Raw genomic sequence first — 14,247 nt, 5'->3', positions numbered from 1 at the left:
AGCCAGTGAGCCGGTCAGCAGCAGGACTGAGGAGCCTGAGGACAAATGTCAGCTGGAGGATCCCCCAGCGAGCTCCTGGGGCCAGGGGAGGCTGTAATTGGAAAGCTCCAGGCAGCATCTGGGGAGAGCTGTGCAGCACAGGGAGGCTGCTCGTGCAGAGCTCGGCCAGCCGTGCAGGCAGGACCCTCCAAAGTGTGCTCAATAAATGGGTGAAACGTTTCAGGGGGGGATGGGAAAGGACAGACTTCTCTAATTAGCAAAGAGGTTTGCATTTAGTCACCCAGCACAGCGCCTGGGGCCCTGACTCCAGACGCTGCTGTGCAAAGGCTGACAGCTCTCTCAGACACGGAGCTGTCAGCCTGGGCTTTGTAACCAGAAACAGTTTCCACAGAGGAAAACAACCTCTGTGCTCCTCACTCTTCCACACAGGCATTTCCAGCAGGGAGGGGAAGAGGCACGGTGTGACCCCCTGAAGGCAGCACCAGAGCTCTGGGCACGTCCAGGGCAGTGACTCTCAGGCACTGGAGGTTCACAGTGACAATTCAATAAGTGAGACCAGCTCTGGTTCCTTGGGAACCATCGTTAGGAGCTCTCTGTTTCCAGACTGCTGCCTTCAGAGTGCAGCTGAGGAGCTCTGGAGCCAGGCCACCGTGGGCAGCAGGAAGAGCAGGATGTGGCTGCTCTCACTCACTGGGAAGGCGACTCCTCCACGACAGCTGAAACAAAAAGAGAAAAGATTGAGATTTAGCTGGAAGCCCCACTTTGATGAAGCTACAAGAAGTGTTCTGCCCCACACAAGCCTGATATCCCACAGATGGGCACCAAAATCCCTGTCCTCTTCCCTATAGGAAGCCACTGCAAGACCTCAGCAGTGGCACAAGCAAGGCAACACCCAGTAGGACAAAATGCAATCTCTTGAGGTTTGTGCTCTCCTCCTCTCCAGCCTGGCTTCTCCCAGTTATTCTGTTTGCAGTGGGATTGAGAGAAGGGAGCAGCAGGAGCTCATGATAACCTGGGCAGCAGCCCAAGCCAGTCAAAAGTGGAGTTGGTCCCATGGGAGGAGCAGAACAGCCACCCCAAAGGTAGAGTGCAGATTGCCTGTGCCAGCACCCTCCCGGGCCAGATCACAGCAGCAATGACATCACATGTGTCACCAGATCTCGTGTTCTCGCTGGAGAAATTTCCAGGCAGATTGAGCTGTGTGAAAGCCCAAATCTCAGCTTTTTACAGAGCTCTCAGTGCTTTTTTGCACGCTGGTTGCTGAGGGATGCTGGGGCAGGCAAGGCTGCTGCCCTCACACCGCTGAGTTTGCACTCCTGGTACTGGGACAGGACAAGGTTTTGGGACAGCAGTGGGGGTACACACTCAGTCCCTGCTCTTACAGTGCTGCAGGTGGGAGCCCACAGACCAGCTGCCACAGAGTGCAGGGCAACTCGAGCAGCGGAAGGGGAGAGCAGCCTGCAGTCTTCCTGCAGAGACAAAACCCTTTTACTGCCATGACAAATGCCCTACTTGTTCCCGAGCCTGGGGACTCGGCCATTCCCTGCCCCTTCACGTGGCAGCAAACATCACATGAGAGCTGGGCACTTGCAGGGGAGGAACAGAGCCAGGGCCGATTCTGGGGCTGTCAGCCGGGCCTCCTCCCCTCAGGGCTGTAATTAGCCTCCTTGAAGTGGGCTGGGGCTGGAATCCCTCAGCCCAGGCTGAGGCCATCATCAGCCCAGCACAGGAGGAAGAAAGGCCCCTGCAGCAGTCTGGGCCAGGCTCCCGTTGTGCATCCAGGCAGGAAGGGCAGGTCATGCCATGGGCACGTTTTAACCCAGCCACGATGCTGCCTTTGGCCCTAGCAGAGAGGAACCACAAAACCATTGCTATCTTTTCCAAACCACAATGGCAAGGCAGCAGCCAAAATGACGCCTCAAATCTCAGCTTCTATTTCAGCAGCATCAATTAGAGAGCTGCTCTTTTTGGATACTCAGTGGACCGCTGGCAGGGTAGCTTGGCCAGCCTACCTGTCTGGGAGTGCACCAGACAGCCTCTGCCATCCCTTTGCTCCCCTTGCCCAGTGGGAGAGGCAGTGTCACAGAGTTGAAGGGAAGTAGGGGAATTATTTTGGGCTTGAAGTTATTTCTATTCATCTACAGCTCAAGGAGGACTAGAATAACAGTGAGCTTACATGCCAGGGTTACTCAGCACAGCCCCAGTCTGGCTGGGTCCTCATGGCAGAATCACAGGCACAAAGCCTTTACTCACGCTTTACTGCCAGCAGTGTGTTCCCGTGGCAGCAGGCAACAGAGGTCACCAGGTATGGATGTGTCTCCTCCAGCTGCACTGGCCTTGGCACTCCTGTCTCCTCATCCTTCCTGCCCAGGCGTCCCCTGGCTCCTTTCCCCCACGTGCACACCTCACCATCTGCAGAGGGATATAAACACCTCACTGCACACCTGCCTTGGCCTCCTGCAGCCCAGGACGTGGGGCCTTCAGCCTCACCTGCTCCAATGGCCACAGTGAAGGCATCTCCACAAGCCACCACAGTGACCTTCATGGTCTCCAGCCCCACGACCAGGTGGGGCACGCGGCTGTTGCGGCAGGAGTTGGTGCCCAGCTGCCCGTGCTGGTTGCTGCCAAAGGTGTAACAGTGGCCAGAGGCTGACAGCAGAGAGAAGAGACACAACTGGCTGTCACTTGGGACACACTGAAACCCTAGAAGCTCTTTGCTGTCTCCAGGCTGAGCATCCTGCTCCACAGAGCTTCAACACTGGGAGTAGGGTGTCTCTTGAGAGACTGTCCACGGGAAACAGGCAGAAGGAGGACAGGGAAAATGCAGGTGTCCCCCTTCTCAGAATGTGGGCACACACCCTCACCTGTGACAGCAGCTGAATGTGCTGTACCAATGTCAGCACACACAATGGGCTCTTGGTTCAAGGGGGCTGACTGGGCACACACAAACACAGTGGCCTCCTCCACCTGGTCCTCTGGGGAAGGCTCCTCTGCTGAGCTGATCCGGTCCAGGCCCAGCTTGTTACACCTGCACAGGGAAAATCTCTGGGATCACACAAGGATGTCTTCTGGAGCCCCTTGGTCACAACACAGACAGGCCCAGGAGGGTAAAATGTGGGGCATGGACCCTCACCCCTCTTACCTGTTGCTCCCACAAGCAAGAATCTGGTTCTTCACAGTGAGCACCATGGAGGAATCGATGCCACAGATGACCCTCTGAGCCTCGTGCTCCGGAGGGACTGTGACCTGCTGGGGGCAGTTGTGGCACTCCAGGGTGCCCAGCCCAAGCCGACCTGGTAGGAGGAACAGAGCAGGGAACAGCTGATGGGAACACACCCTGAGCACAGCCCCACTGAGAGCAGCACTGACACAGCTGCTGCAAGAGCCCAGCTCAGGATCCCAGAAAGCAGCAAAACCCAAAGCACAGGGACCCTGGTATGCAGCAAAACAGCTGCAGCTCCTCCACAGCCACCCACCCTGGCACATCTGGAGGGGACTGTGGGCGAGCAGGGCCAGCAAGGGGAGCGGGAACAGGCACGAGCCCTGTTCTGCAAAACAGACTTCTCTTACCGTTATCCCCCCTGCCCCAGGCAAACACTTCCCGTTCGTTGGAGACCGCCAGGACGTGAGATGCACCACAGGCCACCTGCACCATCTCGTAGCCCAGCAGGGCCTCCACAATCTTGGGCTGGCAGGGGAAGAGCAGCAGCCGTCAGCCCAGACCTCCCAGCCTGCCCGGCTGCTCCCATCCCTCCCACCCGGCCCCCCCAGACTCAACACAGCGCTGGCAGCATCCCAGCGTTCATCCAACACAAACAACAGAGAAATTTCTGGGTTTTTTTTTTGTTCTAAACAGTCTTCAAAGGGATAAGAGACTACGTGCACGCAGCACACAAGATAATGCAAACATCTCTGGGGCGGAAGAAAGCAGCCAGCACGAGAGTTTGGAGAGGGAAGAAGTTCAGCAAGGGTTGGGATTCGCTCCCCTGCCCATGTGGGGAGTGCCAGGGGCTGTGAACGCCTGCTCTGAGCAGGCAGGGGCTTGGTGCAGGATGTGTTGGCTCAGAGGAGCAGTGAGTTAACGGCTCGGATTCATTAGGGGGTGGAGGGAGCAGGATCTCCACATTTCACCCGGCCCCTGCTGTGACCTGCTGTTAGATCTGACACCTCGCCTCATACTCATTATCATCCTCCAGTGAAAAGCACCGTTTGTTGGGATCTGGCTGCTGCTTCCAACTGGGCTCCCCTCCCCAGCCATAAGCAGGGAGCAGCTCAGCTCTGGGAGGAGCAGGAACAAACGGGCCAGCTGACCACAGTGACAAATGGCACCAGTCCCCGGGCTCGGCTGGGAGCCATGGGCTGCTGCCACATCCGAGGAAGGAGCTGGAAGGGAGCAGTGAGCCCTCAGCCCCAGTGCTCCGAGCCAATCGGAAACACACAGCTCTTCTTTAAATACTGGCTCCTTTGAAAAATAACTTTTCTCAGTGAACCCTGGCAGCTGCAGGCCAAGAGTGAAGCAGGCAGGTGTGTGATTGGAGGCAGGCTCCAAGCTGGGAGCCTGCCAACAGCAACCACAAGGCAGCTCTTGACTTCCCCCACGCTCAAAGGGATCATTGTGTAGGGGGGGCAGAGAAAGAGAGAGGCAGGTTGGGTCTTTTAAAACCCGCAGTGACAGGGAGAGGAGGGGGAGGGGGTCAGATGCCAGAGCATGCCTGGGATGCACATCCCTGGAGCTGGGATGAGCCCCCTCACGTGGTGCAGAAGCCACGATCCATCCTTTACCCCGGGGGCGAAGCACACCCAGCAACCTCTCCAACCAACCTGGCTCACATCCGTGAAGTTTCCATGCCCCAAACAGCCATTGCTGCCGCTGCCGAAGGTCATGATTATCCCCCTGTCTGCAGGAGCAGAAAGGAGCCCTGTCAGTGGCACATGGGAGGCCCTGCAAGGCACACGTGAGGCCCTGCGAGGTGACACAGCTGAGGGGTGGCCGTGGCTCCCAGGACATTGGACCCACTCTGACTCAGAACGAGCTGCACGGGTCACAGAGCCTTCAGAGAGCTCCCAGGGAGCTGCAGGAGCTTCCAGAGAGCTGCAGGAGCTTCCAGAGAGCTGCAGGAGCTCCCAGAGAGCTGCAGGGGCTCCCAGGGAGCTGCAGCCTCACCATGCTGCAACGGCTCGACAAACAAACAGCAGTGATAAGAGCACTGAGATAACATTGCTGCAGCTGTGTAGGCAGGAGTTGAGAACCCCAGGGTCTGTCAAGGTGTTAAAGTCACAGAGGCAGTCCCTGAGCAGCTGCCCAGCACAGAGGTGGCAGGAAACTCCATGGGAGGTAGGATAAACACATGCCCATGGAGTTTGCCCACTGTGTATCTGCTGTTTGCTGCTCTGACCCCCAGGAGAAGAACAAACAGAGCTCCCACAGGACCACTGGGAGGGCTTTGCTCCACAAACATGGCCTTGGACTGGTGTGTGTGCTCCACTTCCAATCAGAACACTTCCTGGGCTGCTCTGGGGGGGCTTCAAACCCAGCTTTCCTGCAGTGTGAGGACAACCAGCCCTGCAGCAGCTCACACTGACTCCTCACCATGAAATCAGTCCTTGCTGGTCACTGCATGTGCCCATGTCACACTCACAGAGTATGTGACAGATATTCTCCTCACACTGCAGTCCCCACTCAGTTCTGGTTTCAGGTGACACCAGTGCAACCAGGACAACAAGCACAGATTTCATAGAATCATAGAATAATGTAGACCTTTAAGATCAATCACCTAAGTCCAACTGTTTGCGGCCCTCCCTACACCAGACAGGTTGGGACCAAGTTGACCAGTGTGGCATCACAGGAGGACCATGTTTGCCCTTTCTGATTCCCACCTGATGCTACATGAGAGGCCACAGAGGCCTCTGTGTCACCCCAGCCCAGAGCACCTCTCTGGTTCCTCTCTGAGCAGGCTCCCCAGGCACTCCCACTGGGTTTTAGGGGGTTCTGGGAGTCAGGCAGGTGGAGGCAGGAGGCAGCAGCTCACCTGTGAGGCAGGCTGTGAAAAGATCACCACAGGACACGTGTTTGATGGTCACTCCTGACTGGCCCTCCAGAAAGCGGGACACAAACTGAGGCTGGAGCTGCTCAGTGGCTCCTGGGAGAGAAGGACCCCCAGCAGCACCCATGGGAGGAGCCTGGTGGAGAGAAGCCATGGAAGAGCTGGTTTGGAGAACACTGATGAACCCCTTCCACAGGCTTATCAGCATTACCCACACCCTGGCTGGGACTGCAGGCCTGGAGGAGGCAGTGCCAGGGTCTGTGAGTGAGCAGAAATGCCTTTTTCACAGGAGTCACACATCCAAGGCTCCACATCCCAGCTTCCCTGCCACTCACCTCCCAGAGGATGAGCCTCCCAGATTTGGTGACCCCAGCCTTCTGTGTCCTGCCAGCAGAGACCTGGACCACCTCAGTGTTCAGCATGGGCAGGCGCAGGGGGGTGGTGATGCCACTGCCCCACGTGTAGATGGAGGACAGGGGAGGGGGGATTCCTGTCCTGCCTGAACCACATCGGGCACCTGTGGGGCACACAGAAATCATTCATGTGCATCCCTGACTCTCCTCCCACGGGAAAAGTGACAGCAGCAGCCAGTGCAGGTGCCAGCAGAGCTGCCAGAGCCAGACCTGTGCTGGTCCAAGGGGCTGCAGGGCTCCTCCAGAGCTCAGGGAAGGTGAGATTTCTAAAGTTCCTCTCTCCAGAACCCTGAGTGCCTCTCTGACTCGTGTCATCCAAAGAAAAGGGTGTTTCCAAATGGAGCTGAGTTGAACACACCATGCCAGAACTCACCCCTCTGCCTGGCACTGCTTGCCCGTCCCTCTGTCCGGCTGTGGGTCACTGTGGGCACCGGAGCCAAGGGTTTTTCAGGCCTGCCAAACCAAAACCCAGCCTTTAATGTCCTGCAGAGCCCTGGATCACAGAATCTGGGCAGAGCTACAGCAGAAGCCACGGGTGGAATCACTCCCAGCACTGCTTTAAACAACCTGAGAGAGGAGAGCTGGCACCAGCTCACTTCCCCCTGTGCTCACCATGCTCTGTTTGCTGTCACTGTGATGACAAGCCCACACCTGCCATGGCACCTGCCTGGCTCTGAGCCCCTGGGCCGAGCTCAGCCAGCAGCAGCTGCACATTAGGCAGCACAGCAGAGTGGCATTGGGAAAATGCTCCCTTTGGAGCTCAGAAGGGAGGCAGTCAGCTGGTCAGCCATGCTGTGGGCTGTGGCAGCCCCTCCCAAGGGACACTGAGGTGGCAGTGTCACTTGCCTCCTCATTTTGACGCTGCCCACGTCTGTGTAGAGGTTGAGGAGGGGCCGGATGCAGATGGCCTGGGCCATGATCTCGTTCAGCTGGGGCCGTTTGGAAGGATCCAGGTTGAGCATGCTGAGGATGAGCTGCCGCAGGTCGGGGCTGTACCGATCTGAGATTGGGGCAAACGTCCCGCTCATGATCTTCAGCACTAAGGCAGGAAGGTTCTGGAGAGAAAACAACACACAAACAGCGGCTGGGCAGTCAGGGGCGAGGCCAAGGAGGAAGGAGCTCTCAGCACTGCCCTCTGCCTTCACAGAGAAGTGATCCCAGCACACATTTTCACCTCTGTGAGAGGCCACGGCTCTCTGTGCTACGTGTAAACCGCACGGCTCTTACCGCAGCTTCGAAAGCCCTCTTGAGGCTGGCGAGCTCGTAGAGCACACAGCCCAGGGCCCAGATGTCACTCTTCTGGTTGTAAGGCTTCCCTTCACAGAGCTCTGGGGAGATGTAGCACGGAGTTCCCACCACCTACAAGAGACAAAAATTTACCACAGCGCAGTGAAACTGGGGCAGAGAGGTGGAAAGAGGGAGGTTTGGTGCAGAGCTGGCTGGAACACCACCAAGCAAAGCTCCACAGAGCTGGGCTTTTGTTCCCTTGGCATCAACAGCTGCCTGAAAATCTCAGTGAAAAACAAGAGGATTTGCCTTTCCAGTGACACATACAGTGATTGCCTCTAATTTTGCTTCTATCCACTTGAGAGAATCAGAGCTCAGAGCGTGATACAAACGTCTGGTCAGATTAGCCCAGGTGGGGAGAGACACTAAATGTCAAGCAGAGAAAGGAGATTAAGGCAGCACGGGAGTGCACAGGCAGGAATTTATTTGCTAAGGATGTGTCAGACGAGTCTGCAAACACCACCCCCAGCAAGAGCCACCCTGCCTGCCCTCACCATGGACTCAGACACCTCATCCTCTCCCACCTTTTACTTTTCTGCAGCCCACAGAGCCACAGCAAACTCAGCCATGAAGATATCAGCCACGGAACGAAGCAGCACTGCCTAAAGCCACTTCCCAGAGATGACTGTGAGCCAAATCCAGAATTCCCAGTGTGCTGCCAGGGGGGTGAGAAGTGCCCTGCCACTCACTGTGTAGGCTTTGCTCTTGCTGCTCAAGATTTTGGAGATGCCAAAGTCTCCGATCTTGACGATCATGCGGTGCTTGTCCAGGAGGATGTTCTGGGTCTTCAGGTCACGGTGCAGGATCTGCTTGGTGTGCACGTGGTGCAGGGCCAGGAGGATCTGCACGAAGAAGTGCAGGATGGTGTCCTCATCCAGCAAGGAATTGCAGCGCTTGTGGATGAACTCTGCCAGAGTGCCCCCTGCAAGGAGCAAACAAAGGGCTGTGGGCACAGGACAGCACAAAACTGGGAGGATTTTGCCATTTTGGCATCCTAACAAGGCAAGCATGTGGGATAAACACATCCTGCTGGGATAAGCAGCACATCCTCCAATGCTCCTGAACAACGGTGGGAGGAAGAAACAGCCAGAGAGAAGTTATCGTTGATACATTATCAAAAGCAGGAAAAGAAACAACAGCTCTTGGAAGAGGACATAAACCTCCACGGCAGAACAAGATCAGCCTGTTCTGCAGAGCAGAATTCTTGCAGTCCAAGAGGCCACGTGGCACAGAGAGGCCCCTGTCAGGAGGGGAGGTCCAGATTCAGGGCTCACATACAGATTTGAGCAAACCCTCATGCAAATGTTGATTTCATCTGAAACTCCACAGGAAACCTTGTTAGAAATGTGGGGCCAACAGAGTTGACACAGGGAAATGTGGCTGAAACCTGAGGCAGGGCAGATGGTAGCATGCTGATCAGGGACAGAGGGGTTTGAAATCTCCTTGTTTTGGATATGGTCAGCAGGTGTAAGGCATATAATCATGGAGTGGCTGAGCTTGGAAGGGACCTTGTGAGGTCACTCCTCAAGGAGAGCCACTGAGCTTGTCCAGGACCAGAATCTTTTGAGTTATCTTCAAAGATGGTGACTCCACAACCTGCATCAATGCTTGGTGACCTGGCTCATGGTCAATCTGGTGTCCATCAAGAACCACAGATACTCTTCTACAAAAATGTCTCCTCAAGAGAGACAGGCTTGGTCTCCTGGGGGTGCAAAGCCAGGATTGTTACAAGGAGCACAAAGTGCTTGACCCAAAGAGAGCCAAGTGCTTGGCACGCCCTGGACCTGCCCAGGGAGCAGCTACAGGCACTGTAGGGCACAGCAGGGCCCACCTGGGGCGTATTCCATGGCGATCATGAGCGCCTTGTCCTCCAGGAAGTTCTCGTAGTACTCGATGACATTGGGGTGGCTGAGCAGCTTGAGGACCTGGCACTCGTTCTGCGCTGCCAGCCGCTCATCCTTGCTCATCTGCTCCACCGGGATCTGCTTCAGGATCACCAGCTTCTGGTCGGCCTTGCGCAGGCACAGGTGCACGATGCTGCGGGGACAGGGACGGGGCCTCAGCGCGGGGAGGGGGACACAGCAAAGGGCCTGGCCATCACCCTGGGGTGACACAGGTCGCCCGCAATCCCCGCGCCCCGTGGTGTCACGCACTTTGCGCCATGTCCCCCCGGGGTGTCACACACTTTGTGCCATGTCCCCCCAGGTGCCACACCCCGGCCGACCCCGCATTGCCGTGGCCACAAGCGCCTCGCTGCCCCAGGGAAGCGGCTCAAAGGCCTCCCGTCCGGAGGTACAAGGACTGTAGCCGTCCCCATCGCCCATCCCCGGCGCCCCTCACCCGAAGGCCCCTCGCCCCACCACCCGGATCCGCTCGTATTTCTCCATCCCTGGGCCCGGCTCCTCCCGTCTCCATGGAGACACTTCCGCGCTGCTACGGCGGCCGCGGGCGGACAAACCGCGCCGCTGTGTACGGCAGTGTACGGCCGGGGGGCTCCGTGGTTCGGTCGGGGGGTAACGCCACCCCCGCTTGGGTGACACCCCAGTTCCACCGGCAGCCAGACCCTCTTGAGTCTGAGAGAGAGAGAGACGGGGCAGAGAGGTTTGGGGTGCGCTGGACTGCCCGCCCACACTGCGGGATGCCAGCAGGACCCCCCGCACCCACATAGAGCGGCGGTGTCCCCAGCAGCCTCCAGCCCCAAGCCGGGAGGGGCACCCACTGCGGGGACTGCGCTGCTGCGGGGCCAGCACAAGGGGCACGAGTCCCCTCCATGGCCCCCCAGACCTGCTTTAGATCCCCCAGGACCACGAGCATCCCCGAGACCGGGCGCGATGGCGGCTATAGCGTGGAAGCGGATCCTGCCCTGCACCCAGGAGGGGTGGCCTCTGTTCTGGAGTGGGGACAGTGACAGAATGGCAGTGGTGGCACTGCCACGTGGCCCTGCTGCCATCTAGCGACAGCCAGCCCGGCTCACCGGGGAGGGGGGGTCAGCCCCATGGCGCAAGCCGGCGCCCTGCAGCGTGGGGCAGCGATGGGGCAGGACCCCCACGCAGGAATCAGGATCCCACCGCCTTTCAGTCTTATCCTACTGCAGCCTGGTATTAGGGAGTACCTCTGAGTGCCTCAGCCCCCCCGCCATGCCTTGAGGTGAGCGTTTGTGGCTGCTCCCACTACTTTTCCTAATGTTTTCCCGGGCGTCCTCCCCCGACACAATAAGCCGCAACCCCCGGCGACAGCCACACCGTGCCGGGGACACACAGACGGCGCAGAACAGATGTGCGAAGCCCACGCCAGCTGTGCCGCACTGTGGCAGATGTGCAGGGCCGAGCACAGATGTGCAACGTCTGCCAGGCACGGGCTGCAGTCACCCTCCCGCGCTGCCCGGTACAGACGGGCGGTATCTGAGGGCCCCACGGGCGGTGTTTGGCGCACAGCTCAATGCCCCGCCCGCCCAGCAGGAACACGCCGAGCAGCCCCGCACACCTGCGGGCCCCGCACACCGGCCCAGGCGCGCCACGCTCCGCACACGTGCGCGCACACACAGGGCCGGGGGGCGTGGCCAGCGCGCCGCTTATCAACGAACACCGCAGCCACGCCCCCTCAGCGGCAGCCAACCCCGCGCAGGCGCGCGCGCAGGAGGCGTGGCCAGCGCGGAGGGAGTGCCCAATGGGAAGGCGTGGCCCCGCTGGCGCATGCGGGGGGCGTGTCCGGAGCGAAGGTGTGGTCGGGGATGGGGCGTGGCCCCGCGGCCGCGCGCCGCCGGGAGTGGGCGCGATGGGCCCGGGCTGGCGGGCGGCCTCGGCGGCGCTGGTGGGCGGCAGCGTGGCGATCTTCGCGGCTCTGCGCCGCCTGGCCCTGGCCGTGCCACAGCCCGCCGCCGTAAGGAGCCGTCCCGGCCGCGTCTGGCGCTGGAGGAATCTCCTCGTCTCTTTCGCACACTCCGTGCTGGCGGGGCTATGGGCCCTCTTCAGGTAGGGCAGCGCGGGGAGCGGCGGGTACGGCGCACACGGCGCGAGCCGGGCACTCCTGGGGAGTGGGCAGGGGGTAGGGGGTCCCGGTGTTCCCCGTCGCGGAGCCTAGGCTGACCCGCTTCCTGCTCTCCTCACTCGCAGCCTCTGGCACTCTCCGGAGCTGCTCTCCGACATCCAGGACGGCTACAGCGTCTCAGGGCACCTGCTGGTCTGCTTTTCCTCAGGTAAGGAGCCTGGCAGGGCAGTGGCCGCAGCCACCACGCCGGACTTTACCCACTCCCTGCTCAGCTTCGCCCGGTATGCTGGCTCGGGACGAGCCACTGGCTCAAGGGCTGGGCAGCTCCATGCCTCCTGCCTTAATCACAGCGTGGAGCCCACAGGCTGCCAACCCCCAGGGAATGGCCGTGTCTCCATAGCCAGACGGGGTGGAGATGTTTCTGACACCTGAAGAACAGTCACACCACCCTCCTCCTCCTCCTCGCTGCTGCTCCTTTCCACAGCGGCTCACGATGCACAAGCCAGACCTTCTGAACGCTCTCCTTCATCCCACAGGCTATTTCATCCACGACACCCTTGACATCATCTTCAACCATCAGTCCCGCTCCTCTTGGGAGTACCTGGTGCACCATGCCATGGTGAGTATAGCCAGCACGGGGGGGTTCCACACACCCCAGGGCTCAGCCCACCCAGGTTTCATGGGCAAGCTGGAGCCCTTGTGTCTGCCTCACCCTGGCTGCCAGGTAGGCTCTGCACCAACAAGGCGAGGGCAGGACGCCTGCCAGCATCGGCTCCGAGTGCCTGGAGCCAGACAGGCTGGGAGCTGGGAGGGGGAAGAGCTGGAGGCTCAACCCAGCACAGGGAGGTGTAACTGGTCCTGGGGGATCTGGTTTTCTCTAAGCTCTCAGGTGCCTGCTGGGATCTCGGTGGGGGGAACTGTGTGCTCTCACTGAGGGCAGGGAAGGACTGGCTTTCCCCAGGGCAAGGCGAGCTGACCCTGTTCTCTGTGTGTGTGTTTGTGTCCCAGGCCATCTCTGCCTTCGTCTCGCTCATCATCACAGGCCGCTTCCTGGTGGCAGCGGTGCTGCTGCTGCTGGTGGAGGTGAGCAACATCTTCCTGACGGTGCGCATGCTGCTGAAGATGAGCAACGTGCCTTCCCCGGCGCTCTACGAGGCCAACAAATACATCAACCTGGTGGTGTACTTCGCCTTCCGCCTGGCGCCCCAGGCTTACCTCACCTGCTACTTCCTCCGCCACGTGGAGCTGCAGGGCCAGGGTGCCTTCCTCACTGCCAACCTCCTGCTGCTCGATGCCATGATCCTCATGTACTTCTCCCGCCTCCTCCGCTCCGATTTTTTCCCCTCCCTGCGCAAGGGCTCTGCGGGGAGAGACGTAGACGGCGAGAAGTTTCTGATAGACTGAGACGTGCGCGCCGAGGGGGACCCGGCCTCCAGCTCCTGGAAGTTTTGGGCTCTCCAAAGCTGCTCTGATGTGCCTTAGGGCTTTCTCCCTGGCCCCAGGCCCTGCCTTCACCCGCTCTGCTGCCTAAAAGCGCTTCCCTGCTGGACCAGCCCGACAGCTTCGCCGAGCCGCGGGGATGCTGCTGAAGCCAGAGGCACGGCCGATGGAGAAGCAGCCCAAGCCAGCTTCCCTGCCGGCAGCTGGAGGGCCAGGGGTGGCTGTGCTTTGCAGCTGATGCCTGGAAGGGTTGTGAGGGAGGGGAGGAGTCCCTCCCGTGGTGATGTTGGGTGTAATGTGCATTAAAATCAGTCTATTTACTGCTGCCGCAGCACACCTGGGCTGGCTTTTCTGTGGGGCAGAGCAGGCTGGGGACTCCCCCTGGGCCAGGGCTGTGGGGAAGGATGTGCCCTATTCCCAGGGAGGGAGAAGACACATTCCTGCTGCTGGCTTTGTTCTAGGGACATTTCAGCCTGCTGGGTCTTGCCAACCCGGTTAAGCCTTGAGCACAAATCTGTTTCTTGTGTGGATGGGTTGGTTCCCCTCTTCTTCCTCATTCCCCTGCTCTTCCAGAGACTCAGGGCTGTGCAGGGGACAGTTGAAGGGAACCAGGAGAGGTGCTGAGCCTTGTGGCAGTGCCTGACCTGCCTGTCTCCAGTCTGGTAGTGAGGAGCCTGGCTGGGCTGTGTGACTCACCCGGCAGCCACGTGAAGTGGAGCTGGCATGGAAAAGCCATGTGAGGCCAAGGGCTCTTCCTGGAAGATTGCTGCATGCTTGCATCCCCCTGGAGCAGTCTTCACTGGCACAGTGCAGCTGCAGCGCTGTGAGCGTGCTGGGCCCTCTCCTGCAGCCACAGGACCAGGGTGGTTCCAGCAGCTCTCCCAGAGCAGTGGGAGCAGAAGGGGGGTTCAGCTCTGGCCCAGAACTGGCCCAGCCGGTCTTGTGGAGCACCAGAGAGGCAAATCCAGCTGATGGTAACAGCTCCAGGATCAGAGTTAGCAGCAGGGCTCAGAGGCACTCCTGCCCAGCCCCTGCTCTGGGCACGATGTGTCCCACCCACCCCAGCACCTGCCCGG

The 14,247-nt window shown here is 59.4% G+C and overlaps 2 protein-coding genes across 2 annotated transcripts; one reads left to right on the top strand and one right to left on the bottom strand.

The window, feature by feature from the left end:
- Positions 1–256: 256 nt before the first annotated feature.
- NEK8 (NIMA related kinase 8) lies at positions 257–10,138 on the bottom strand. Its single transcript, XM_058037558.1, has 15 exons — positions 10,085–10,138; positions 9,576–9,781; positions 8,434–8,666; positions 7,685–7,816; positions 7,304–7,512; positions 6,831–6,910; positions 6,380–6,561; positions 6,030–6,180; positions 4,822–4,898; positions 3,571–3,688; positions 3,143–3,293; positions 2,865–3,028; positions 2,491–2,649; positions 2,254–2,412; positions 257–716 (listed from the first exon to the last, which is right to left on the bottom strand). The coding sequence occupies exons 1-15, from the start codon at positions 10,129–10,131 to the stop codon at positions 688–690; spliced, it is 2,097 nt and encodes a 698-aa protein (XP_057893541.1). The 5' UTR covers positions 10,132–10,138; the 3' UTR covers positions 257–687.
- Positions 10,139–11,518: 1,380 nt separating this feature from the next.
- Positions 11,519–13,496, top strand: TLCD1 (TLC domain containing 1). The gene is made up of 4 exons (XM_058037700.1): positions 11,519–11,715; positions 11,857–11,939; positions 12,268–12,350; positions 12,740–13,496. Exons 1-4 carry the CDS (start codon positions 11,519–11,521, stop codon positions 13,133–13,135), a joined length of 759 nt encoding a protein of 252 aa, XP_057893683.1. The 3' UTR covers positions 13,136–13,496.
- Positions 13,497–14,247: the final 751 nt, after the last annotated feature.

The sequence above is a fragment of the Melospiza georgiana genome, chromosome 19 (genome assembly GCF_028018845.1).
Source record: "Melospiza georgiana isolate bMelGeo1 chromosome 19, bMelGeo1.pri, whole genome shotgun sequence".
NCBI classification, from domain to species: Eukaryota; Metazoa; Chordata; class Aves; order Passeriformes; family Passerellidae; genus Melospiza; species Melospiza georgiana.
This window is presented reverse-complemented; position numbering and strand designations above follow the sequence as displayed.

What these genes read in the sequence shown, in the direction of transcription:
- NEK8 (XM_058037558.1), bottom strand. Translation starts at nt 10,131, where the DNA reads ATGGAGAAATACGAGCGGATCCGGGTGGTGGGGCGAGGGGCCTTCGG. An exon ending in CTGGGGCAGGGGGGATAACG is followed by an intron (nt 3,294 to 3,570) that starts GTAAGAGAAGTC and finishes TCCTCCTACCAG; the next exon opens with GTCGGCTTGGGCTGGGCACC. An exon ending in ACATTCAGCTGCTGTCACAG is followed by an intron (nt 2,650 to 2,864) that starts GTGAGGGTGTGT and finishes CTCTGCTGTCAG; the next exon opens with CCTCTGGCCACTGTTACACC.
- TLCD1 (XM_058037700.1), top strand. Translation starts at nt 11,519, where the DNA reads ATGGGCCCGGGCTGGCGGGCGGCCTCGGCGGCGCTGGTGGGCGGCAGC. An exon ending in GGGCTATGGGCCCTCTTCAG is followed by an intron (nt 11,716 to 11,856) that starts GTAGGGCAGCGC and finishes CCTCACTCGCAG; the next exon opens with CCTCTGGCACTCTCCGGAGC. An exon ending in GCTGGTCTGCTTTTCCTCAG is followed by an intron (nt 11,940 to 12,267) that starts GTAAGGAGCCTG and finishes TTCATCCCACAG; the next exon opens with GCTATTTCATCCACGACACC.